The 27,673-nt window shown below is 40.1% G+C and overlaps 2 protein-coding genes across 2 annotated transcripts in view; both read right to left on the bottom strand.

The window, feature by feature from the left end:
• Positions 1-2,970: 2,970 nt before the first annotated feature.
• Positions 2,971-10,701, bottom strand: CCNB1 (cyclin B1). Its single transcript, XM_002915884.4, has 9 exons — positions 10,530-10,701; positions 9,736-9,906; positions 9,488-9,634; positions 7,056-7,238; positions 5,667-5,825; positions 5,008-5,244; positions 4,586-4,726; positions 4,270-4,380; positions 2,971-3,210 (listed from the first exon to the last, which is right to left on the bottom strand). Exons 1-9 carry the CDS (start codon positions 10,548-10,550, stop codon positions 3,103-3,105), a joined length of 1,278 nt encoding a protein of 425 aa, XP_002915930.2. The 5' UTR covers positions 10,551-10,701; the 3' UTR covers positions 2,971-3,102.
• A 15,849-nt stretch (positions 10,702-26,550) lies between these two features.
• The window catches only part of SLC30A5 (solute carrier family 30 member 5), a 36,527-nt gene continuing 35,404 nt past the window's right edge, over positions 26,551-27,673 (bottom strand). Inside the window, exon 18 of the mRNA XM_034655639.1 lies at positions 26,551-27,396. Within this exon, the coding sequence (XP_034511530.1) occupies positions 27,226-27,396 (171 nt within the window). The 3' untranslated portion in view covers positions 26,551-27,225. The remainder of the gene's footprint in view (positions 27,397-27,673) is intronic.

Genomic DNA, 27,673 nt, shown 5'->3' with positions numbered 1-27,673 from the left:
CTCTCTAGCTGGCTATCTCTGTCAAATAAATAAATAATCTTAAAAAAACAAACAAACAAAAAAAACCCTCCACGCAAGCCTGGTTAGAAAATAAAAATATTTAATATCAGGAACAAGAAACAAGATATATCTATATACACAGCTATAATTTTAAAAATCTAGAATAGATTATTTCCTTTTTTTTTTTTTTTAAGATTTTATGTAACAGCACAAGCAGGGGAGGGGCAGAGGGAGGAGGAGAAGCAGGCTCCCAGCTTAACAGGGAGCCTGATATGGGGCTTGATCCCAGGTCCCTGAGATCATGACCTGAGCAGAAGGCAGATGCTTAACTGACTGAGTCACCCAGGCACACCTCAAGAATAGATTATTTCCTATTAAGAGAGGGGGTGGATAATTCCTCAAAAACACCACAAACGACAATGGAAAACATACCATTTTAAGCAGATCCAGGCCAAATGATTGTAAATTTAATTAAGCTAGTTTTAAATGAATAAGGATTTCAAAGTATGTGATATAAAAGTGAAAACCTCTTTAATCCCCCTTAAAGCTGGTAAAATACAAGAAAAACTAAAAAACCACACCAACAACAAAAACTGGGCCAATTTTCCAAATGAGATCCAAATTTTCTAGAAGAAACAAATCTGTGTAACATGAGCAAGAATTCATTCCAATAACCCTAATAACATCATAAGCTGAAAATGTAAATGAATTTCCACAGCCTTGTCAATTAACAACTCTAAACAGAAACAGAAAAATACCTAAAATATAAAGACTACTTAAAGCCTAACAACGAAAACATTAAACAATAAAAATACTTGAGATGTCTAATCCAAAGACAAGGCAGGGATTAGTCTATTATGATTATGTTTGAAATTCTAATACAATAAATTCCATAAATATTGAAAAATAAAATTTTTAGATTTAAGGCCTAGGTTTAAGGTTTTCTATGGCATTAAAAACAAGTAAAAAAAATTTGGTAAGCTGGATAAGAAAACTATAACTAGGGGCGCCTGGGTGGCACAGCAGTTAAGCGTCTGCCTTCGGCTCAGGGCGTGATCCCGGAGTTACAGGATCGAGCCCCACATCAGGCTCCTCTGCTATGAGCCTGCTTCTTCCTCTACCACTCCCCCTGCGTGTGTTCCCTATCTCGCTAGCTGTCTCTATCTCTGTCAAATAAATAAATAAAATCTTTAAAAAAAAAAAAAACTATAACTAGAAAATAAAAAGATAGGTGGGAAATCGATCCCATTCTCAATAGTGACAAAAAGCCACAAACTCAGTAAAAAGCTTGACAAGAAAAGTGCAGCAATTATATAATTAAAATTCATTATTCATTAGAATTTTTTTTTTTTTATTGGAGGGCATGCAACAAGTTTTGGAGAAAAATGCTTCTGGATGGTAAGACAGGTCTACTCAAAACCTCAAAGAAGCTTTTCTGTAACTGGACATAACTTTATAAAAGTTCTTATGTTTGAAATTGCCCCCAAATATCTTAAAAGTAATGCTAGCTTCATCTTATTAATGTAATGGTGGTATAGTGTTTATCACGGGAAAAAACAAGTAGAAATAAGTAGGTGAGGAAATGATAGATGGACATTAATGTTTCAATTCAGGTTGATAAGGATAATTTTGATCATGTGGTATGGGCATTAATGGGCACCCATCTGTCAGAGTCCTACTTTATCCCATATACAAAAAGTTTGAGGGGACTATAAATATAATGGGTAAATTTTAGAATTTTAAAAGATGTTTATGGTTTGGGGATGGAGTTGACCTTAGGACTGAAAATCCAAAAGCAACTACAGAAAAAAAAAGTAGATTTGATAATACAAAAACTTAGCAGTGTCTGCATGCAAAAGAGCATAAACGGTCAAAAGGCAAATGACAAAATGGGTAAACCTTACATATTGAGAAGTAGTCAACAAAAATTTATTCAACTAGCCATCAAACTTATAAATTATAACAGCAAACAAGACTATTTTTTGCCAAATTCACAGAAATTGGAGAATCATTACCTTCATTTCTGGCAAGGACACAGAGAAGTTCAGTACTTTTGTATACTGCTGATGACACTGAGAAAGTCATCTGACAGTACCTGCCAAAACTTAGTACACACATATTCTGGAGAACCCAGTGTACAGAAAGGAAAGCATGTTATTTAATGATAATAAAGACATTTGTCTGTAGGAGCAAAGAGGAAAAGCAATGTGAAGGTCAATAGCAAAATGGTTGAATACACTGTAGTATATCCGTAATATGAAATGCAATGTCCAAACACAGGCAAGGCCTATACGTGTTAAAAGGAATTGCTTATCTACAGAATGATCCCATTTCTTAGAAATCCCTGTAACAATTTATATGCATGTCCGTTTATAGAGGAGACATCAAAGGATCTATCCCAAACTGCTGGTACCTTCAGATGGATGGGATTGAGCTGTACAAAAGGGGACAAGTAAGTTAATTTTTAGATACTTTTGTATGTTGAGGATCCAATTTTATTTGATCAATAAACAATGAAAGAGTAGGTTTAAAATATAAAGTTCTTATTTTTGCTAGCAAAAAAAAAATGATACTAGCTAAAGTTGATAATTTAAGAAATAGTGGTAGAATTAAAAACTATGTAGAATTATGGTTATGGCAGCAACCACCAGAAGAAACAAACAAAAATGGGAGCGAGGGGCGTGGTCCTAAGGGTGAGGTGGCAGACTCCTAAGCAGAGGCTGCATATTCTCCAAGGCGATTGGGCTTACCTGAAGTGTGCCCTACAGAAGGGCTTTAAATGCTTTCATGACCACAGTAATCCATATTAAGAAAGCGAAAGCCAAATACATAAAACAAGAACCACACAAGTAACGATTATATATGTAAGATGGGTCCCAATAAACTGAAAGTACTTTTTATACTCCCCATCATACCTTTAATACAACTTTTAGGTTATCCTCAGTAGGAAAATAGCGACATTCAAATGAGTTAAGGTATAAGAAGTAAAAAGGACCACAAACTTTATTAAAAGTAAGTAAAGATAACATATAATATGTACAGATGGCACATGGTGCCAATTTTATTTGCAGTTATTATAGTACTCCAACTCTTGTTTACAAGTCACACCTTTGCCACAGCCTTGGCTAAATCTTGAACTAGTGCAGAATTTAGCTGTGCCAGAGTGCTGATCTTAGCATGCTTAGATGTGGCATATTTGTTCTTGATAGTCTGGAAGAGAAAAGCATGGGAGTTAATGAGGCAAAGAGGAAAACATTGTAAGATCCAACGGTACAGACATTCACTTAAAACATCAAATACTTAAAAAATAAGCTATGCATTGGGGTACCTGGGTGGCTCTGTTGGTTAAGCATGTAACTCTTGATTTCGGTTCGGGTTATGATCTCAGGATAGTGAGATCAAGCCCTGCACCAGGATACGCACTGGGCGTGGAGCCTGCTTAAGATATTCTCTGTCCCTAGACTACGGACTATGAGAAACAAACTGAGGGCCTCAGAGGGGAGGGGAGGTGGGGGAATGGGATAGACCGGTGATGGGTAGTAAGGAGGGCACGTATTGCATGGTGCACTGGGTGTTATACACAACTAATGAATCATCGAACTTTACATCGGAAACCGGGGATGTACTGTATGGTAACTAACATAATATAATAAAAAAAACATTAAAAAATTAAAAAAAAAAAAAGATTCTCTCTCTCCCCCATAAAATAGACAAAATCAGAGAAGGAGACAAACTCTAAGAGACTCTGAATTCTAGGAAACAAACTGACGGTTGTTGTAGGGGAGGTGGGTATTAAGAAGGGCATGTGATGTAATGAGCCCTGGGTGTTATATGCAACTGATGAATCACTGAACTCTAACTCTGAAACTAATAATACAATATATGTTAATTGAATTTAAATAAACCAAAAAAATTGTATTTATTTGATAGAGACAGCAAGAGAGGGAACGCAAGCAGGGAGATCAGGAGAGGGAGAAGCAGGCTTCCCACTGAGCAGGGAGCCCGATGCGGGGCTCGATCCCAGGACCCTGGGATCATGACCTGAGCAGAAGGCAGACACTTAACAACTGAGCCACCCAGGCACCCCAACTTTTCTCTCCTTCTGTACCCACCTCCTCCCATCTCTCTCTTAAAAAAAAAAAAAAAAAAAAATTAAAAAAAAAAAAAGGAAAAATAAGCCATGCATTTGCAGACATGAAATCTTAACTATTTTCATTCTGCACTAACCCCCAACATCCCCAGCAACATCTTACAGTACCCATGACTTACCATGTGTTTTGTAAGCCCACGATTCACCATGACTATATTCTTAGCCAGGTGTTGCATAACATTTAGAAGGGATTCTTCAGTGTATGAGAGATAATGCTGTAGAGTTGGTGTCTGTGGCAACAAAAGTTAATGTTAGAAATGCTCACCAGCAATGGTTTTCATAACATTTCTGTGTTAGCCAAGAGTAGAGTAAGGAGAGATTCCATAGGACTGATTATAACTAAAATTTAAGATAGACTTAAAATGCCTTCTTCCCCAGACACTTCTTTCATGCTTCTCTAGGATCCTGTACTTAAATCTATGGGACAGAGCTTACCCATTCACCGTTATCGAGAATTTTCAGTGCTAAGCAAAAAGCTCCTGCTGCAATCTGAGAAGGAGGAAAGTGCACCATATCATAGTCCAACATAGTCAGTTCCATCAGGTATTTGGCCAAAGTATGTTGCTCCACATCAACCTGAAACAAAACCCACAGGTCTCTCAACGTCTGTCAGAGAATTCTGTATCAGCAATAAGCAGTATGCCCGTAACTATAATTACAAATGTTTGTCTGTTAACGCTCAAATGCAACTGCCTATGGGAGGCCTTAATGAAAATATTAATATACAGTCTGATTGGAAATAAAAGAACATCTTTATGTCTTCCTCATGTGGATTTATAAGTCAGCTGAATTAGATCTGCTTGACTATAGCAGTATTTCATCATGTACCATACTAAAGGTGACCAAAGAGATCGTACCTCTCCAATCTTAGATGCTCTCCGAAGGAAATGCAGGGGTAGAGGGCGGCCCAGACCAAAATTTAAAGATCTTAGAATCTTCATTTCCATCTGTCTGATTTGGTGCTTAGTGTAAGTGTTGTCAGTCACAAAGGCAAAGTCACCAATTTCTGGAGGGTACATTTCTTCATATTTGCTTGCAATAAACATGGCAGTGACACCAACCAGCTGCAGCATCTTCTTGGGCACACAGTTATTCTGCAATGGGAATTTCAACGTGATGAACAACTAATACGTACTTGAAAAAGGAGACAACAGAGCTATGACGGGGACATGGGAAAAACACTCTCACAGCAAAAGCTTAAGTTAATGACACTACCCCAAGACAGATGTTAGCTGAAAAAGTCTGTTTCTTTTTTTCGTTTAAGATTTTATTTATTTGAGAGAGAGAAAGAGAAAGCACGAGCAGGGGGGAGGGTTAGAGGGAGAGGGAGAAGCAGACTGCCTGCTGAGCAGGGAGCCCGATGCGGGGCTTGATCCCAAAACCCTGAGATCATGACCTGAGCCGAAGGCAGATGCCTTATCAACTGAGCCACCCAGGCGCCCCTAAAAAAGTCTGTTTCTTATGACTCTGCTAGGACCCTGGAAGCAAGAACCCTCAGTTACTGAATTATGCTCACCTGCATGAACCGATCAATAATGGAAACAGTCATGTACATGGTCTCCTGCAGTAACCTGAATTTCATTTGAACCTGTACTAGCCAGTCAATAAGGATGGCTCTCATGTTTCCAGTGACTTCACGACCCAGTAGGTATTTTGGTCTGACTGCTTGCTCTTCCTGCAAAAGAATGCTGATTATCCTTTAGAAGCAAGACTCCATGTGACATTTCTGTCCACAAGTATTAGTCACCACAGAATAGTAACGGAGAATTCAGAATCTCTAACAGACCTCAACTTAATAACTCATACAGTCACTACATATAGCTCTGTCACTGAAAAAGAAAGCAAACATTCAATAGGACAGTTTGACAGGTTTTTCATTATGCACAGATCTCATTATGTTTAACCTACCATCACTGCTACTGGCCCACACTCTGTACCTACCTCATCCCAGACAAAGGTATGTATCATGCCATCATCTCAGATCTTTTCACTTAAGACTCTAAACCCAGAACCTAAGCTGTATGAAGTAGAGAAAACTAGCAGCGGCTACTTTGCAGATCAGCTGGAACCTGTGTGCTACCCACTCTCCTGTTCTAGGAGTTAAACCCCCAAAACACCATAGAGAAAAAGAAGGAACCATCAAGGACCAGCACATATGCTTGCTAAACCCACTCGGCCAAAGCTATAATTTTATTAAAAAGGGAGAAAAAACCTGAAGTGGAAGGCTAATCCTGGCAAGGAAGTTTCTCTAGGACAATCCTATAGAAAACGGATGCCCAAAGAAGATCCCGAAAGAAGAGAATGCTTTATTAACAAACAATTGGGCAAATTTGGTAGTGTACAGCTTATTAGCAGAAAGAACGCTTCCTTGTTTTGGGGGGGGAGGACAAATGCCACTAAATAGAAAGTTTCAGAAGTGATATGAAATGAAAGAAAACCAAAACCTTTTTTTGAGTGTACTCCTCTTGGACACAAAGAACAATCTCCCTGGTATCACATGCACGCCAGCCAAAATGACCCAAAATGCCTTGTGTTGCTGGTGGTTATAATTTTACAGCATATTCTCCATTACCATCTATCTCCTGCCTCTAATCCTCAAACTCAGAGTCTGGGACTTACCAACTCCTAACTGTGATGGACAACCTATGGACATTCATTAGAGTCATGGTATTATCCACTGTCACTTTGAACTTTACCTGTTCAAAATGGCAACTACAGATGTGCTTGGTTTGGTTAGTGACTTTGGACCTTCGTACTCCGTGAATGAGAATTTGAAAGTGCAATCTACTGCTAAGAAATACTGCTCACATCCTGCTTGAATTATTGTAAACTGTCAGTGGAAAATGTCTTTAATAAAGCTAAATGCAGTTTAAAAAAAAGCAAAGATTCTAAAAGGTATACAGACCTCAAGTTGTCTCAGATAAGCATAAATATCTTTCACATATTCACTACAAAGGTTTGGATCAGCTCCATCTTCTGCATCCACATCATTCACTGCAAGAATTACATCAGAGAATGCCTGACACAGATATTCTTCTGAAGGGGCACATCCAGATGTTTCCATTGGGCTTGGAGAGGGAGTATCAACCTTGAAACAGAGAGACCTTTTGAAATAATAGCAACGAGGAGCATACAATCTGGGAATGAAGGCCCAATAATTGGTACTAATTCAATAAACCAACTGCTAAATAGACATATAATTCATAATTCATTTCCTTAAAGGAAAAGTATCTTCTTTTCAAATTTATTCAATTTCTCCTTAGGACGTGATTAATACAAAAAGTGAAAAGCCAAACAGACTGAGCAGATTTTAAGTTAGCAGAACCTAAACACCAATGGGTAAAACACAGAAAATGCAAACAAAATCACATTCTAGATTTTCCTCCAAAGGAAATGAGTAAACAATCTGTTTATCAAGTCATGTGAAGTCAATCCAAATGAATGACAGTCTTTAGTCTTTATATCAAAACAGACTGCTTCTCACTGCCCCAGAAAACACAAGTTCTGTCCTGACTACTAAGGATTAACAAAGTTCGTTATTTTTTTTTAAAGATATTTTTATTTGTCAGAGAGAGAGAGAAAGAGAGCACAAGCAGGGGTAGCGGCAGGCAGAGGGAGAAGCAGGCTTCCCGCTGAGCAAGGAGCCTGACGTGGGGCTCGACCCCAGGACCCCAGGATCATTACTGAGCTGAAAGCATACACTTAACCACCCAGGCATCCCTAGTTCATTATTATTATTAGCCATTTCCTTCAAGCTCCAGTTATCCCTTTGTTCAAACATTTATTGGCATTTTCTTCTAGTCAAGCTCTGTGCTAGACACTGCCTTTATAGTGTCCTCAAAGGGCTTCAAATTTAGAAGAGAGAAGTAAATGAAATGAGACTGATGCTATGAACAGGGGTATGGGTAAGTTAGGCAAAGTTTCAGGAGTTGATGCTTGAGCTGCTTTGAAGGATGAAAAGATTACTATCTAGGGGAGCCTGGGTGGCGCAGTCGTTAAGTGTCTGCCTTCGGCTCTCAGGACGTGATCCCAGCGTTCTAGGATCGAGCCTCATATCAGGCTCCTCTGCTAGGAGCCTGCTTCTTCCTCTCCCACTCCCCCTGCTTGTGTTCCCTCTCTCGCTGGCTGTCTCTGTCAAATAAATAAATAAAATCTTAAAAAAGAAAGAAAGAAAGAAAGAAAAGGTTACTATCTAAAAGAACAAGAGAGTGGGAAAGGACTTTTTTAGTAGGTGGGAGAGCAAAGTCAAGAGTTAGTGTGGGACTTTCAAGGAAAACTCATGTAGTTCAGTATGGCCAATTAAGAGACGGTGCATGCTCCAGGTTTCATGTGTTATGTCCAGAATGTCAATACTTAAGCAATAGCCTCAAATCTCCTACCCTTAGGTAGAAGGAGCTGGGCCGAATGACTTTACAGATCATTTTCTCAACTGGCTTTAACTCTTATTTGTTTCTTAATTTAAAGATGTAATTGTCTTCCTTAAGTGATTCATGAAGTGGGCGTCATCCTATCTAGCAAGTAGAGATGCTCCTTAACTACGTTTTACTCTATTTTTTTTAAGACCTTATGTATTTATTTGAGAGAAAGAGCAAGAGTGAGAGAGCACACACAGAGGGAGAGCAGCAGAGGGAAAGGAGCAGGCTCCTCGCTGAGCAGGGAGCGCGACTCAGGGCTCAATCCCAGGACCCTGAGATCATGACCTGAGCTAAAGGCAGGTCATTTAAAAATTAGAGCTTCATTAAATGCAGTTCATTTTAATTTCAGCAAAGGAGCCCCTTCTAGGTACCCTGTTTCTCCTTCACAGAAGTGGTTACATTTACATAACTGATATTTAATAAGTTCTTAGTTTTAGTTTTTGAGGCTGTTAACTCATCTACTCTCTGAAAAGCTACATTTTCTTTCTGCTTTACACCTTTATCTATTCCAATGTTACAGGCTTATTAATTATTCGGTGGCCACACTAGGGGGTAAATGGATTCAAGATGATCTGTTTCAGTCAATAAATTCTGTAACAAAATGATGAAAAGCCCAGGTTCTGAAGCCTGGGTTTACATCCACAGGTGCCACTGATTAGATGTGTGACTCTAGAAAAATTACTTAATACTTCACTAAGCCATTAGAAGTATAAAAGGTAGAGGTAATAATACAAGTAATAGAGTCCATGTGAGGATTATGCCAGTTAAACGCACTTAGAAGCGCAGAGCAGAGACTACCTCCTGCTAAGTACTCTATAAATGTTACTAGTATTACTACTTGTTCAAATGCTATTCCATGTATTATAAAATGAGGGAAAGAAACAACCAAGGGACTGGATGGAGAAAGGCACGGTAAGTTTACCAAAATAGGCTCAGGCGAAAGTTTTTCTTCTTTCACGGGCTCAGGTTCTGGCTCTGGTTCTGGCTCAGGCACAGGCTCGGGTGCCTTTTCCAGAGGTTTAGGTATTTTTTTGGCAATAACTTTTCCAGGAACCAAAGGTTTTGCTTCCTGTGGATGAAAAGGACGAAAATGAGAGGTTTCTGCGTCAGGGGTCACAGCTGTATGGTGGACTCTTACAGACAGAGCAGTTGGGTCAGGAAGGTAGTTACCTTTTTCTGAGGCAGTTTGGCCTGTGGTTGTTCGCTGACTTTGTTACCAATGTCCCCGAGAGCTGTTCTTGGCCTCAGTCCGGGCTTGGAGGCCGCAGCAGTGGCCAGAGGCACGCGCTTCGCGCCTGCCATACTGATCTTCGCCTTATTCTCAACATTGACTTTTGTGTTCTGAAGGAAACAAGACCACTTTGAGAGCCGGCCCACCCAGGTTAGAGTCAGTCCAGGGTCAGTGAAAGTGGGGCAAGAGACAGGCTCTCCTTAGGAAAGCTGGCTGTAAAAAATGGGTTCCCAAGGGACACCGGGGTTCCAGGATCTACGCTTCGGCTGTGACAAGTCCATTTCTTCCCAGAACCTCTTCACTCACCTACCGAGGGCCGGCCTGTTTCGTCCCCGGCGCCTCTGAACTATTCCTAATTTACATCTGAAAGGAAATCGGAAAAGCCTCCCAGGGCAGGCGCCTTCTCTCCGGGAAGGGGGTTCCGCACTTGGTGCGAGCTCACTCAGGCGCCCTCCACCCCGCTGTAAAAGAGGTTTCCTGTCGACCCTCCACCGCCCTCCCCCCTTGCGCCAAACATTCATCCAAGGACGGTCCGGTTCTCTTCCTTTCTCCGTCGGGCCCCCAAACGCGCCCACCGTGCAAGGGGCCCACCGATTCCCCCCCCCCATCTTCCTCCCCAAATCGCTGCCCTAGTCCACGGGGGTGGGGGGGGGCCTCCGGCAGGGGACAGAGGACGAGAGGACACGCAGCGAGCGAGGAAGGCCGCGTTTGTTCACCGTCCGCAGCAGCTCACCCTGGTGACTCGGAGCGCCATGGCTTCCTCTTCACCAGGCAGCAGCTCAGTGCGGAGAAGCGGAGCACGGGAGCCACCAACGAGCCGGGGACCTGGACCCACCGCAGATCAACAGCCGTTCCTCCGTTCCTCCGCAGCACGCCGGGAGGAGCCGGGCCCGGCCTCAGGTTTAAACCCCGCACTGCTCCCTCCTTATTGGTCTGTTCGTGGCACTCGCTCCCTTCCCATTGGCGGCTGCCCGTTCCTCCGAGAATGCGTTTCCTGGGCGACCCCGCGGAGACTTTCGAGAGCGGGCGGGGCCAGCCCTTGGCTCCGCGGCAGCTGTGCTGCCACCTGGAGAGGCGAGCCGGCGGTGCGCGGCCCACCTGCGGGGGAGAGCTTGTGCGCCGGGGGAGCTAGCCTGGGGGACGGCGGGTGTCCCAACGAAGAGTGACAGTGCAGCAGCCTGAGTTTGGGAACCTGAGAAGCAGTTATGGCTCTAGTCCCGCTTATTATTACACACTTTCCTCTTTGCTGGGGCATGTAGCAGGAAAGGCTTGAATATACATTCTTTCATTTGATTATTCCCGCAGCCCTCTGGGTGAAGGAACCGAAGCTCCGAGAGGCTTTCTGGGTGAAGGAACCGAAGCTCAGAGACGCTTTGAGTGACTTTCCCAGAGTCACAAATGAGTAACATGGGAAATAAACTTCGGTTGTTTTTTGGATCCCTGATATTTCCACTAATTGTCTCTTAAGAATATTGTCTCCTTCTTAATCTGCCAGAGTACTTTAATCGAATTGCTTCCCAAAGCCAATCTTTTGTTTTAGCTTTTTATTTGAAAATAATTTCAAACTTAGGGAAGTTGCAAACAAAAATATTACAAGGAACACATGTATACCTTTTGCCCAGATTCAAGTACCCTTAACATATTACCTCACTTGCTCTATCATTTACTTCTCTCTTTCTGTAAATAGATCTATGTCTAACTGTATGTAAATATTTTCTTCCTGAAACATTGGAGGGTAAGTTATATATATTTATGGCCCTTGATCCCTTAATTCTTTGGTGCATATTTCCTAAGAAAAAGGTCTATTCTCCTACATAACTGCAATAGTTATTAACTTAAGTTTACATTATTACAATATCTCATGCAGTCTAGTTTATATTCCAGTTTTGTCAGTTGATCTAATAAGGTTCCTTATAGTATTTTCCCTCCTTCAGGACTGGATGCAGTCTAGGACCAGATGTTACGTTTAGCTTCCTTTAATCTGGGATAGTTCCCACGTCTTTTCCTATAATGCATAGGATAGCTCCCACCCTCCCAAGTACACACAACTAATTATCCAGCCCAAAATGTCAATAGTCTGGACGTGCCAAACTTGAGAAATCTTGCCGACTATGTACATACCTATAGATTCGTTTCTATTCAGCATTCTAGTTTTTGACCCTTAATTAGCGTTTCACAGATCACCTCCTTTCTTTATGATACTTAAAAACTTGGGGCGCCTGGGTGGCCCAGTTGGTGAAGCATCTGCCTTTGGCTCAGGTCATGATCCCAGGACCTGCATCAGGCTCTCCGCTCAGTGGTGAGCCTGCTTTTCCCTCTCCCACTGCTGCTTCCCCTCCTTGTTCTCGCTCTCTGTCAAATAAATACATAAAAAAATCTTTAAAAAACAAAACAGAACAAAAACTTGTGTGACTCTCTCCTCAGTGAACTACTCAATGTGAAGTCAATGAACTCAATGTTCTCTCTTCTGGCCAAGTTAATAGGGCTAACTCGATACCAGGCTGTGTTCTAAGTGCTAGGAATATAGCTCTGAACAAAACAGAGAAGATCCCCACTTTCACAAATCTTACATTGCAGTAAGAGAAAAGAGAAACAAAACAGGTAAACAAGTAAGTAAAAAAGTAAAAAAAAAAAAAAAAAAAAAAAAAANCAGCTACTACTAAGGTCTAGGCAGAGAATGAAAAGGTGATGTAGAGAATAACTTGGTAGCTACCTTAGACTTGGTGGTTAGGGACAGTCTGAGAAAGTGATGTAACTCCTAGTTGCTGAGGCTTAAATGACAAGAAAGAGAACATTCCCGATAGAGGAAATAGCCTGTGAAAACCCCGTGGTAGGAATGAGTTTGTCATGTTCAGAAAAGCCAGTATGGCTAGAGTTTAGAGGACAGAGTAGAAGTGAGATTGAAGAAATTGGAAAGAATAAAATTATACAAGCGCTTATAAAGGACTCAAGGGGTTTGAGTCTGGGTTATGTAAGTGCGTTGGAAGCCTTTGGAGGGTTTCAAGCCAAGATGTGGCATCATCCATCTTTCAAAAAGATGACCTTAGCTACTGTGGAGAGAATGTACAAAGGTGGGGAGGAGGAGGAAGAATAAGGGGGAAGGAGAAGAACAGCAAGAGGAGGCGTGAGGAGGCCATCGTAGTTGGCTAGGCAAAAGAAGATGGCTTGGATGGTACTAGTAGCGCCTGACAGAAAGGAAAGTCTTCTGGATAAATTCTGGACGTACATTTACTGGGTCTTGATGGCTTGCATACTTGGCAGTGAGAGAAAATGGAATCAAGGATAACTCTCAGGCTTTGGCCTGAGTAGCTGAAACAGAAAGACTTAGAGATGAGCAGCTTTTAGTGGGTAGCAGGTTATGGGCAGGAGATTAAGAATTCTGCTATATTTGGAATGCTCAGAGATAGGCAGGAGGAGAGGTCCGCTAGGCAGGCTCAGGGTGGGAGCTAGAAGGCTGTAGATGGTATTTAAATCCAGACACAGAGGAGATCATCTAGAGAAGGAATGTAAAGAAGCCTACAGGCCAGGAGCAAGCCCTGGGGCTCTCCATATTTAAATGGGAGAAGCCTGTTAAGAATATTGGGCAATAAGATCAGAGAGGTAGGAGATCAAACAGTGGTGTCTCAGAAAAGAGAAGGAGTTGTTTTACTGAGGGAGCAGTGGTTTACCATGACAGACTAAATATACATATTGTCTCTGTTTCTCCCTAAAGACAGTAACGGAATTTTTAAAAAATTCGTAACTCTCAAGGATAGGTGAGGAGACACTAAAGACAACATTTTGGAAGCAGGAAAGTCAATCAAAAAGTGGGGACAGAAGAAGCAGACAGCCCAAGAAAGTTGAAATCTAGACTGGCAACGGAAAACCAAGAAGCAAACTGATTCTGGCTTTAGACTCCAGCACGTTTCAGGAATTGGAGGTGCCAGGAGCTTCTAAAATTGGTGGTGTAGGTGGAGCTGAAAACAGAATTTGTTCTTCTCTCCTGCACATCTGAGTGTAGGGAGGGTGTAGCCTCTTTCTGGTCCCCGCTGATGACTGGAGGTTTCTGTTCAGGGATGCTGAACTAAAGGAACTCCGGATTCAGACACCAGGGAAGCTGAGAGAGGAGGAAATAAAATTCTTCGATACCAAATGGCGAGTCCTTCAGTTCCTTTCTTCCCCTAGTGTGGTCCCCTGAAAGCAGGTAGCTTAACTTACACCCTCCAAAATAAGATAAGGGCATGCTTCTCTGGGAACGGACCAGCCCCAGAGAAAAGTCTCAAAAATACTGATGGTTAGGGTATCTAAAGAAATGTTTGGTTCACCCGGAAAGCAATGCTCACTACTTGACATGCTTGCACACCGACCCCAAACTTCTTCTTTTTTTTAAAGGTTTTATTTATTTATCTGTGAGACAGAGAACACAAGCAGGGGGAGCAGCAGGCAGAGGGAGAAGCAGGCTCCCTGCTGAGCAAGGAGCCCAGGACCCTGGGATCATGACCTGAGCGGGAGAGAGATGCTTAAAGGACTGAGCTAACCAGGCATTCCCTGACCCTGAACTTCTATTCAGTATTTTAAGAAATTATTGGTGTGTAGTCTTTCTTAAGAAATTATTGGTGTGTAGTCTTCCAACACAAGGATGAAAATAAAAAGAGTTAGATGTGGGATCTAAAATACAGTAGTTCCAACACAGCAGAAAGGCAAAAAGAAATTCCCAAGACATAGGATCCCAGGCTGGCTCTTTCCAGTAGGCCTAGGGGTGCTTGGATGGCTCTGTCACTTAAGCATTCGATTTTTGATTTCTACTCAGGTCATGATCTGGGGGCTGTGGGATGGAGCCCCCCATCAGCCTCTGAGTTCAGTTGGGAGTCTGCTTAGGATCCTCTCTCCCTCCCCCTCTGCTCCTCCCCCCGCTTGAGTGCGGGTGCACTGTCTTTTTCTCTCTCTCTCTCAAAAAATAAATAAATAAATAAAATCTTCCATTAGGCCTAGAGAGCAATCAGGGCATGGTGGAGTAGAACAAGAAGAACAGTGGGCTCCAACTTGGACATCTCCAAGCAAAAAAATGAAACTGATATATTACCTGATGTATTTGAATGTACTGAGCAGAGATTTACACTTCTGATAGGAGATAAATTAGTGATAGGTACAGAAAAAAACTAGGCAAATGAAAAATAAACAAGGTAATATTAACTCTGGAGCAAGTTAGAAGTTGTTAAAAGATGGAAATGTAGTCATAATATGGTACATAGGGCACTGTGGTAAATCATAGTCATAAGAATGGGAACACTGAATATTGACTTAATCAGAAACTATGATTCAACTATATTGGAAAGGTGGGGAAAGAGAGAGAGGGATGTATATGAGTGCGCATGTGTGCTGGTGGTGGTATTAAACCCGCATCTTCCATTGCAAGGAGCTAGTGGGCAATTTTTAAAACTATATCTCAGGGGCACCTGGGTGGGTTAACCAGCTGCCTTCTGCTCAGGTCATGATCTCGGGGTCCTGAGATAGAGCCCAATTGATTCAGGTTCCCTGCTTAGCAGGGACTCTGCTTTTCCCTCTGCTCGCCCCACCCCCACATTGTGCTCTCTCTCCCTCTCAAATAAATCTTTAAAAAACAAAACTGTACATCCCATGGGGCGCCTGGGTGGCACAGCGGTTAAGCATCTGCCTTCGGCTCAGGGCGTGATCCCGGCGTTATGGGATCGAGGCCCCACATCAGGCTCTTCCGCTATGAGCCTGCTTCTTCCTCTCCCACTCCCCCTGCTTGTGTTCCCTCTCTCTCTGGCTGTCTCTATCTCTGTCAAATAAATAAATAAAATCTTTAAAAAAAAAAAACTGTACATCCCAAAAATAGTATTATAAGGGCATTATCAAAATTATGATTGTCAATGAAAAATTGCACAGTTAAGAATAGAAAATGGTTCTTTTTAGAGAGTAGGAATGGGGGACAAGGGTGTGCTGATTTTGTTTTAAATTTTATTTTATTTTATTTTTTTAAAGATTTTATTTATTTATTGGACAGAGAGAGACACAGCGAGAGAGGGAACATCAGCAGGGGGAGTGGGAGAGGGAGAAGCAGCCTTTCCACTGAGCAGGGAGCCCGATGTGGGGCTCGATCCCAGGACCCTGGGATCATGACCTGAGCCGAAGGCAGACGCTTAACGACTGAGCCACCCAGGCGCCCCTGTTTTAAATTTTAAAGAACAATTTGGCTTTTTAAAACCATGCATAACAGAACATACATCTTGATTAAATCTTAATTGGGACAAAAGAGTATAAAAGAAATTTGGGGATGAATTTTGGAATGATTGGGAAAATTTGAAACTTGACTAGATAAAAATGATATTAATGAATTCTTGTTAATTTACCCAGGTATAATAAATATTAATAAATTTACCATCATAGTAATAAGATTATAAATGTAAGCTTACTCTAGGGTGTTTATATATATATACAAATGTAGCTAAAATTTGCCATATTTGCTTTAATAATGGTTAGATCTAGATAATGCACGGAGGATATAGAGGGGATGATTATACTGTTCTTTCCATTTTGCGTGTGTTTGAAATTTTTTTTTAAGATCTATCTATCTATCTATCTATCTATCTATCTATCTATCTAAGAGAGAGAGAGCAAGCATGAGTGGGGGGAGGAGGAGCAGAGGGAGAAGCAGACTCCCCGATGAGCAGGGAGCCCGATGTGGGGCTTGATCCCAGGACCCCAAGATCATGACCTGAGCCGAAGGCAGATGCTTAACTGACTGAGCCACCCAGGTGCCCCTGAAATTTTAAATATTATAATTTTAGAAAAAAAAAAAACACCATGCATAGCAGACAGCCTCTCCTCTGCAGTCCTACCCACTGCTCCCTTGGGATGTATTCAATAAAGTCTATCTCCTTTAAAAATAAATAAATAAAAACATACACATTTCTAACTGAAAGATTAAATTAAAGACAAGGAGTGGTTGTGTTGACTGAAAATGAGGGATCTTCACACTAAGATAGAGCTGGAAATAGGAGTGAAAAAGACACCTCAGTGGGACATTGTTCCAGTGGTAGAGCTAGGGTATACTCATCTTTTTTTTTTTTTTTTTAAAGTAGGCTCCGCGCCTAACATGGGGTTTGAACTCACCACCCTGAGATGGAGAGTCCACGCTTCACTGACTGAGGTAGCCAGATGCCCTAGAGCTGGTGTATATGTTAACACTTCACCACTGTCCCTTGAATTGTTCATAGCAGTTTTGCCTTTTTTTTTTTTAAGGTTTTTTTTTTTTTTTTAAGGTTTTAGATGCTACATGTAACAACAGGTTATACAGTAGAGTAAGTACTACTCCACAGAGGAGAATGTATTAAAAGTTTCTTGCGTATCCTTTAAAAATATTCTGTGCATATATAAGAGTACAAAGATTTTTTTTTAAAGATCCTGTTTATTTATTTGAAAGACAGAAAGAGAGAGAAAGCACGAGTGGGAGGAGGGGCAGAGGGAGAGGGAGAAGCAGGCTTCCCGCTGAGCAGGGAGCCCCATGCCGGGCTCCATCCCAGGACCCTGAGATCATGACCTGAGCCGAAGTCAGATGCTTAACTGACTGAGCCATCCAGGTGCCCCTAAAAAGACTTTTAAAAAGTTTTATTATTTAAAAAAAAAAAAATTATTTGAGAGAGAGAGAGCGAGAGAGCAAGCACAAGCAGGGGAAGAGAAGGAAGCATACTGTCTGCTGAGCATGACCTGACGTGAAACCAAGAATCAGACACTTAACTGATTGAGCCACCCAGGCACCCCAAGAGGACAAGGATTTTAAAAGAATCTTTAAATCTTTTTTTTTTCAAAATATGAATAAATCGAGTTTGTTCAACCAAAAAAAAAAATATATTTTTTTAGCTTTAACTATGTTTTATACACTCAGCTAGATTCTAGGGATATCTGCTGTTAAAATACATGTTCTTGCAGATATGAAGATAAAGTATTACAATATGCTTGTATTAGATAAGATTTCTTTCTCTCTTTAGCCTCTTTTCTTCCCTTTTTCTTCAGTCATGGGCAGGGGGTGGGGGGGAGGGAAGGGGGACTTTGGTTTAAAAGACCAAGAGTTCATTTGCATCAAAATTCTATTACAAGGACTTTTTGTTGTAGGTGATAAGAACCCAACTGCAACTGGCTTATATAACAAAGGAAAACTATTGGCTCTCTAAAGTGGAAAGTCCAGGGAGTACCTAGCTTCAGGCATGGCTGATTTCAGGTCTCAAGCAAAGGAGGATGCCTATCTATATCTTGTGCTTTTCTCTCTTTGAACTTTAAGAATCTTTCAATCTTTACAGAAGAAAAAATAACAGAATGCTGTATTGTGAGCAAGAAGCTTCAAGATATCTCTGCTTCTGCTCCCACCCTACTGTGTGTATGTGGTTGGGTGTGGGGAACATGTGAATTTGTTTACAGAGGTAAGAGTATTAAAGAATTGGTACATGAGAAGGTAGTGATAAATTGTTTTTGTTGTATTTAGAATGCAGCTATAACGTATTTAAATTTTTCTTGAACTGGTTCTCTTGTAAAACACTTCTCAGCACTGAGGCTCTTTTTGTAGAGATCAACCGTACTGGTCCAGCAAGGGAACTTTGTTTTTGTTTTTTTTGTTTTTTTAAGGTTTTACTTATTTGAGAGAGTGAGAGAACAACAGAGGGGCAGAGTAAAAGAGGGAGAAATAGACTCACTGCTGAGCTGGGAGCCCATTGTGGGTCTTGATCCCAGGACCCTGGAATCAGGACCTGAGCCAAAAGCAGATGCTTAACCTCCTGGGCCACCCAGATGCCTCAAGGTAAGGTGGTTGTTGTTGTAGTGGTGGTGGTTTTTGTTTTGTTTCAGCTGCTGCTCTGGGAATAAGCTATGTCCTGAGGTGAAATATTTCACAATTATCCCACTCATTGAGAAATCTTCAGTTACAAACCCTAATTTATTTTATTAGTTTTTATTTTTAATTAAAAAAATTTATTTATTTAACAGAGAGAGAGCACAAGCAGGGGGAGTGGGAGAGGAAGAAGCAGGCTCTCTGCTGAGCAGGGAGCCAGATGCGGGGCTCGTTCCCAGGACCCTGAGATCATGACCTGAGCCGAAAGCAGACGCTTAACTGACTGAGCCACCCAGGCACCCCTAGTTTTTATTTTTGGTTTATTATTATTATTTTTTTAGTAATCTCTACACCCACTGTGGGGCTCGAACTTGTGACCCTGAGATGAGAGTCACTCGCTTCTCTGAGCCGGCCGGATGCCCGAAAGCCTAACTTTAATCTTTGTAGTCACAAGGATCGTGGTAACAAGGACTGTAATAACACACGGCCTGTGTGCTAAGTGATGGCAAGAACACCAAAGCAGATAAAAGGGAATGAAGAAGAGAAAGGGCAAAAGAGGGGCGATGGAGAGTGAGAGGGCTCTTGCTCGTCCTGGAAAGTGAAGTAAGGATTCTCTTCGGCAGTCTACTACTCCCTGTGTATCGGACATACTGTATACAGCAGTCAGTCTTTGCGGAGTGAGTAGTCTAGAAGGCTGCGCAGCCTGAGTAACGCGGGGAACAGAGCAGAAGCTTTACAGTACAGTTTGTCTTGGGATGGTGCCCAGCTGTACCTGACAATCAGCTGTTTGGTGGAGTCAGAAGTGGGAGGAGGTGAAAGGTCACGGGTGCTCCAAAAACTCTGTGACGCTCCTGGGCAAGCTAAAGCTCAGTGTAAGCCAATTTGTCACGTGGTCGGGATGAGGACAAGTCAAGCTCAAAATCATAGCTAACTCCACTGATTTTTCCTGATTATTAACAATGTACGCCCTCTCCTCTGTAAAGGTTTCCCTAACGTTCCTGGGAGAGTGTTCTTCCTCTTCTGAACCCACAGTATTATTTCATTCATTTCTTCCGGTATGTATCTCCTCATTCTCTTTTATGTATTTTTATATGCTCAGTGACTATTGCTTTCCTGTAAAGACAGAGGCCGTATCAGACCTTGTGTCATCCACCCTGCTTTACATACTAGGCCATTAAGGCCTCTCGTCTAAATAGGTAGGTGCCTTTAACAGAACAGTTTCCATACATTAATTTAGGACTACTGCCTTGATTTCACAGGACTGAAAGGGATCATCTTCTATTCACTGCATCCAAACACGGTCATTTTATGTCAGAGAACAAGTGCCGGGCCCTTAGATCACAGCTATGGCGGAAAGCCTGATTCCTCGGCCAGTGTCTAGCCCCCGTATCAACCTGCAGTCTTCCAGATTAGGCATTCCTGTCTTGCTCCTATGGAAAATCTAAGCAACTTCAAAATGGAACACCCCACTTGAAAAGTATGCCAGGGCAATTTAGCTAATGTTTTTCACGGGGCTGGACAATTAACCCCCAGACGACGATCTATAATAGGTCTATGGTAACCTGGTATTCAAGTACCCCGAGCGCCCTGCTCTTAATTAATTCCATATTCAAAAGCCACGATTATGTAAAACTAAACTACTAATGGGTTTACCCAGTTCACTCTGGTGGAATTAAGGCCCTTGGCATCTTATTTCCACCAGTCCTATCAGTCTGTCCAATGCTACCTCCTCCGCGAAGCTACTACACCCTTTTCCCTTCAGCTAGAAGAAACCTCTGTAATCTGAAACTTGCCACTCCCTCAGGGCACCACATCTTTCCAAATCTTGAATGATAGTTTTTTTCATTCTATCTTCTCCACTGTAATAAGCGTATTGAAGAAAGGGTTTGTGTCTGATTTTTTTCCCCTTAAACAGCAAACTTACAAATAAGAAGCAATGAACATATTACATCATCCAAGTCACCATCCTCTCTCACTCACTTGGACTTTGGCAAAAGCCTTCCAACTCTCACCTAGATTGTACTGTCACTCCACTACCTTGATGCTTTTGAAACCTATCAGCTCCAGTCCCTTCCTCAAAGCCCTCCCCAAGTTTTCCATGTCCTCACACCACCGCCTGATTTTGCCCTCACACTGGTTTTCTTGCTATTCTTCTAGCATGTTAAGCACCTCCTGCCTCAGACGCCTTTCCATTCGATGTTCTGTCTGTAAGAGTGGATGCTGGTAGAATACGGTCTAGGACACTAGATACTGTTTACCTCCTTACTTAAAACACGTTCTTAAGTCTTCTTCCATAGAGATCCTCTCTGGCCAATCTCTAGCATCCTGTTACTCTCTCTCCTTGTATTCTGCTTCAGTTGAGCGTCAGTCCTGAAAACAGAGTGCCTGGTTTGGAAAGTTAACTTTACCACTTAGCAGGTGTAAGATTTGGGGCAAATTAATTTTTTTTAAAGATTTTTATTTATTTACTTGAGTGAGGAAGTGAGAAAGGACACAAATGGAGGTGGGGCAGGGAAGGATAGAGGGAGAAGCAGGCTGCCCACTGAGCAGGGACTCGATCCCAGGATTCCAGGATCATGACCCGAGTCGAAGGCTTAACTGACTGAACCACTAGGTCCCCCTAATTAACCTTTTTCTGCCTTAGTTTCCTCATTAATAAAATGGGATAATTATATATTTATTGCTTAGGACGTTGCCCATCTGATACATGGTAAGGGGTTAATAATTTGCTTTTCTTCAGTATTTATCACAAACTTTTTCACATATTAGTCTGTCTCCTCCATTAGGGCAGGACTTTGTTTCATTGATAACTTTAGCCCTATAGGAGTGTCTTGGTATAAAGGATTTCAGTAAATTTTTGTTGAGTACGAATGAACTTATTGAATGCTTAAAAAACCATAAACCATTGTATTTTATTATTTTCTTTATTAGGTTTTCCCTAAATATGTGAATATTAAGATTGACAGATCTATGTACTATACTTTGTTGCAGGGAAAAGCCTCCTTGGTCTTTAAATTCAAATGGAAAATAGCAATAAAGTGGAACAATATGTACCTGAAAAAATCTGCTCCATCATACTGCATTATTGAACTACAGCAGTTAATGCAAGCTTAGTACATCATAATGCCAGAGAACTAGGAGAAAAAAATGCATGAGATGATCATGTAATCTGCTTATATGGTGCCTAGCATATAGTAGCTTCTAAATAATCACTAACAAATGATAAGAACACTTAAAAAAGAAAATGCAATAATATAGAAGTAAATCATATGTTACAAGATTTTGACAATTATACACACCTATGCTGGATGTAGATAAAGAACATTCCCACCACTTCAAACAGATGCCCCTTGGGGAACTGTCCCCCCATTAGTAGGCAGAATAATGAGCTACTCCCCCTCAAGATGTCCTTGCCAGAATGCCTACAACCTGAGAATATGAACATACCTTTGAATATGTTACATGGCAAAGGGACTTTGAAGACCTTGAGATAGGAGATTATTTTGGATTACCTGGATGGGCCTGGTGTAACTTCATGCGTCCTTCAAAGTAGAAGAGGAGGGCAGAAAAGTAGGTCAGGAGAAGATGCAACAGTGGGGAAAGAAACAGGAGAGATCTGAGGAGTGAGGAGCACATGACCTACTGTTGCTGGCTGTGAAGATGGAGGAAGCCAAGGAATATAGGTGGCCTCTAGAAGCTGGGAACATGAACAAAGAAACAGGGACTTCAGTCCTACAACCACAAACACTGAATTGGGCCAACCACCTGAATGAGCAAGGAAATCGATTCTCCCCTAGAGCTTCCAAGAATAAACACAGTCCTGGGGCACCTGGGTAGCGCAGTCGATAAGCATCTGCCTTCAGCTCAGGGCGTGATCCTGGAGTTCTAGGATCGAGCCCCATATCGGGCTCCTCTGCTGGGAGCCTGCTTCTTCCTCTCTCACTCCCCCTGCTTGTGTTCCCTCTCTAGCTGGCTGTCTGTCAAGTAAATAAATAAAATCTAAAAAAAAAAAAAAGTAATAAACACAGTCCTGCAGCACCTTGATTTTAGCCCAGTGAGACCCATATTAGACTGCTGACACACAGACTGTGAGACAATTAGTGTTAAGCACCTAAGTTTGTGGTAATTTGTTACGACAGCAATAGAAAATACAAACCATTTTCTGTGTTTTATCAGTATGGTCTTTGTTCTTGGATTTCATGTACATGTAATTGTAACGTATGAACTCTTTTGAGTTGGGCTGCTTTCACTTGACATAACGTTTTTGAGATTTACCTGTATTTTTGAAACAGTAATTTTTTTAAACTGAGTAGTGTTCCATTATAAATGCACTACAATTCATTTATCCATCTTCTTTTAATGGATATTTGGGTTGTTTTTGGTTTTTGGTTATCATGATTATGTACATTCTTGTACAAGTCTTCCTGTGGACACACCTTTCCATTTCTTGGGTAAACCTGGGTAAATACCTAGGAGGAGAATTGCTGGGTCACAGGGTAGATGTATGTTTAAAACTTTCAAAGAAACGCAAACAGTTCTCCAAAGTGGTTGTATCATTTCATTCTCCCACTTGCACTGAGTTCCAGTTGCTCCATATCCTCACTTCACTGAACTGAGCGCTTAAAATGCATTTCATTGTGTACCTAAATGTACCTCAACAAAAATAGCAGAGAAGAAAAGAAATGTAACAGAATACCGTATTTGTATATGCAGAAAGTATTGATCATCTGTCTCAGAAACTGAACTGTGGGCAGAAGGAACAAAGCATAGAAAAATTTTTGATTAAAAAATCTAATTTTACCATTTTAATTGTATTACACACTATTTACTAGAAAATTATCCTTCTGAAAATCACTCTAAAAATATAATGAACATTAGTGGTTTTATATCTAAACGCAGCTTAGCATCTATGTATAATCTCTGCATATTTAACTTGCATATGAATTAAGGCTATAAAGAAATGTTTGCCTTGAAATTCTTAAATTTTAAGAATTTGTCTTAAAAATAAAAAAAAAATTCTGAAAGAATTTTTATTATGTGAGGGGTGCATGGGTGGCTCTGCCTTTGGCTCAGGTCATGATCCCAGGGTCCTGGAATCAAGCCACACGTTGGGCTCTCTACTCAATGGGGCGGGGGGGGACTGCTTCTCCCTCTTCCTCTGCCTGCCACTCTCTCTGCTTGTGCTCTCAGTCGAATACATAAAACAAATCTTCAAAAAAACCCAATTTTTATTATGTGAGCTTTATCTATTTTTCTATCTAAGTAATCTCTATGGCCAACATGGGTCTCGAATTCACCACCATATCAAGAGTTACCTGCCCTACTGAATGAGTCAGTGAAGCACTCTGTCTTAAAATATTTTAAGACATTTAACATTGCTGAGGAGAGGTAAACTGTTACAATCTCTATGGAGTACAATTTATTTTTCAAATTTATAAATGTCCTAAACCCCTTGACTCTGAAATCCTGCATACTGAAATATATTCTACATATTTATTTGCACATATGCAAAATAGTATTTGTGCAAAGCTGTTTGTATCAGCAGTCTGTAATAGAAAGACATTGGAACCAACTTAAGAACTGCATGAATAGGGATACTATGTAGCTAAGGAAAAAAATGGGCTACTTTTTAATGTTTGGAATAATTTCTAAGTGAAAAAAAAACATGTATATTCATAAGATATCTGTAAGGATAAACTGACAAGTGTGGTAATTTCTAGAGAGGAGAGCTGTGTATCTGAGTGACAGGGGTGTGAGGCTTCTTGCCATTTATTCTTTTTTTTTTTTTAATATTTTATTTATTTATTTGACAGAGACAGAGACAGCCAGCGAGAGAGGGAACACAAGCAGGGGGAGGGGGAGAGGAAGAAGCAGGCTTCCCAGCGGAGGAGCCTGATGTGGGGCTCGATCCCAGATCGCCGGGATCACGCCCTGAACCAAAGGCAGACGCCTAACGACTGAGCCACCCAGGCGCCCCTTTGCCATTTATTCTTAAATTCTGAACCATATGACCATTAACTAGCAAAAACAAATATCTCTGCATTAATATACTATATATTTCAGGGGAGAATCATAATCTAAATTTAAAATAAAACCAGAACCCTTAGGTAGAGATATCTAATTATAACTAACTTCATTATTCTATTAAAATTAGAAAGTTTAAAGTCTGATCAATTATTATGTAAAGCAATAATAAATCTACATTATAACAGATGCAAAGTTAATTCTTTTTTTTAAGATTTTATTTATTTGAGAGAGAGTGAAAGTGAGAGAGATCACAGAGGGAGAAGGAGAAGCAGACTTGCTGCTGAGCGGAGAGCCCAAAGCAGGGCTCAATTCTAGGACCCTGAGATCATGACCTGAGCCAAAGGCAGCCGCTTAAATGACTGAATCACCCAGGTGCCCCTAAAGTTAATTCTAAATGGAAATCACAAGCTCCCAAATTGGTAATACAGGAAAAACAACGGCTGCAGAGAAAAGGAAGAGGAGAGAAATTAATAGGTGTGGTAAACAACCACTACCGCCCTTCTTGGGGCAAATGAACTGTTATACAGGCCTGCTTGGGTATTATTTTGAACTTATTTATACAATTAAAATACAGTTTATCTCTTGGGATGCTGATTGTAATAGGAAAAAAAAAACAAATTAATGAAAGCTACCTTTGAAGGCAGGTTTAGAATAATAACAATTCCTCAACTTTATTGAGCCCTTTTCAACTTTCAATTCATTACGAAAAATTTTTTTCAATTAATTTCACATACATTATTCCTTTTGCTTCTCATAACCCTATGAACTTGAGCAATTTTATTCTGGTTTCATGTACAAGAGAAAAAAAAAAGATACCAGAGAAGATGATTTGCCTAAAAAAATGTTTGTATGAGTTAGTACCCGTACCCTGGTGCTCTTAATACTGGTTTCCCTACTTCCCATCTGGATCCCCTTCAGCCCCTGCCCTATGTCTCACCTTATCTCTCATCACAGTAATTTAATTTTTCTGCTGTTATATGCCTCCTAGGAAATGGCAATTTTAGTAACGGTGCAATATTTATTATACCTATCTCCTTAAAAATTTTTTTAACATACCAAAATTGCATTAAAACATCAATATGCAATTATTTTCCCACCACTCAAAAATTTTAATTATGTATTGAAGATTCTGGACCAGAAAATGTGTAAAGATAAGACAAAGAATATCAAAATAACTTCTAACAAATTTCTAAAACCTCTCACATATTAAAATTGTTAAGATAAAAATATGATTTACAATACATGTTTGCTGTTATGGTATAGTTAAAAAAATAGTACCCATACTAAAATTAATTCATCCTACTTATCAAAATTCCTATTCTAAGAATGAAAATATTCAAATGCTTATAAATAGGTATTCAAAAGTTTCTTTTGAACAACATTCTTTGGTGTTCATAAAACTGCATATATTATTATAGATCTACTTATCATACAGTTTTTTTCAGACTATAGATTCAGTTTAAATTGGAAATGAAAAAATATAAATTTGATATTGCTATAGAAAATAGTTACAGGGTAGGTATTTTGATTTCATGGTGTCTAAGTACTTACGGACAAGATTTACTTACTAAACTTTAAAATAACTACCTATTCTTTGATACTTCTTATAGATCTACATGTTCCAGAAATTAAAAAAAAAACTATGTATAAAAAGGCAGAAAATTCAAATGTGAATTGACATTATTTATGATTCTCTCAACTGGTTCCACAAAATATGGAGCTAAACGAAAAGATGAGAACCCTTTCATTGCTTGGATACCAGCTTGACAAGCAACTTGGAATGGCAGATGCATAACAAGAAATGGAATATTCTACTTCAGAGGAAGAAGACAAGTGATCGAGTAATGCACACAACTTAGTATAAGTTCTTTACCCTAATAAAGTAATTATTCATTTGCAAATATTACCAAAAGTAAAAAAATTTATTTTACAGAGTGGTTGGTTTTTGTAATACATCAATAATGTTATACTTCCCTATTCTCACTGCTTGTCTCATTTCAGTGGTTGGTTTCTCCCAAATAATTTAGTTTACATTTAAAGTGGCAATACAGCTTTTACTTACTGGATTTAAGTTATAATTAGAAACCAGTTTTATATACAGAAAATCCATAAATATAGAACTTTTATTCCTATTTTATCCTAGGGCTATGCAAAAAATTGACTAAAAATTTTTCATTTGGGTCTTTGTAATAAACATGTAAATACATTATTTACAATGGAGATGCTTTCTGACAGAAAGTAAACATACAGAAGTAATTTTGGTCTTCACTAGAATCCATCATTATATGTTCATTTTTGAAGATAATGTGATACATCATGTTCACTCAAATTTTAAGATTCCTGTTATACACATAATTCAAGTAACTATTTTACTTGTACAATTAATGCTTCATTCTGTATTTAAATTTCCTTTAAGAAAGATTCCTTGATCCAATAGTAGGGAACTCCAGAATTTTTTTCAAATACAGCAATATGCTTCTGTACAATTATGTGCACTTTTCTTCCTTCTGGCAATATTATAAATACCGAGTAATTTAATCTTCATTGTTCATACCCCAGAGGTATTTCTCGAGTTATCTCACATGATGTAAGTACCATCTTTGTAGTATTTCATGGACTCCATTTGTTTTGTCAGAGCTAGAACATCATGAAATCCAGTACTTAGGCCGGACATATGTTGAAAGTATGCCTCTTTTTCCACTTGAATTGTCAAATTGTTTACTCCAGCATCTTTAAGTATTCCTGTAACCTGTTATCAAAACCCATACATTTTAAAGCATTTATATTAATATAATGCATATCTTAAATAACTGATATTACATTTTTTTTCACAGCCACAGATAGCCAAAGATAATCCTCAAAGTAATGTTTATTATTCACTTGGTCAAATGTTAGCTATAATCCTTTAGATGGCCAGTAAACTACTGACCTGACATTCAAAGTCGAAAAGAGAAACAGCTTTTGTTTCCAACATGGTAGGTTTAGAATAGGAATATAGGAACTGCTTTGATCCTAACCTCCAATCA

This window comes from Ailuropoda melanoleuca, chromosome 3, assembly GCF_002007445.2.
Source record: "Ailuropoda melanoleuca isolate Jingjing chromosome 3, ASM200744v2, whole genome shotgun sequence".
Classification (NCBI taxonomy): domain Eukaryota; kingdom Metazoa; phylum Chordata; class Mammalia; order Carnivora; family Ursidae; genus Ailuropoda; species Ailuropoda melanoleuca.
The sequence above is the reverse complement of the archived record's forward strand: the minus strand, read 5'-3'. Positions and strand labels throughout refer to the sequence as shown.

What these genes read in the sequence shown, in the direction of transcription:
- CCNB1 (XM_002915884.4), bottom strand. Translation starts at nt 10,550, where the DNA reads ATGGCGCTCCGAGTCACCAGG. An exon ending in CCAAACTGCCTCAGAAAAAG is followed by an intron (nt 9,635 to 9,735) that starts GTAACTACCTTC and finishes TTTCATCCACAG; the next exon opens with GAAGCAAAACCTTTGGTTCC. An exon ending in CTTATCTGAGACAACTTGAG is followed by an intron (nt 5,826 to 7,055) that starts GTCTGTATACCT and finishes ATTCTTTTGCAG; the next exon opens with GAAGAGCAAGCAGTCAGACC.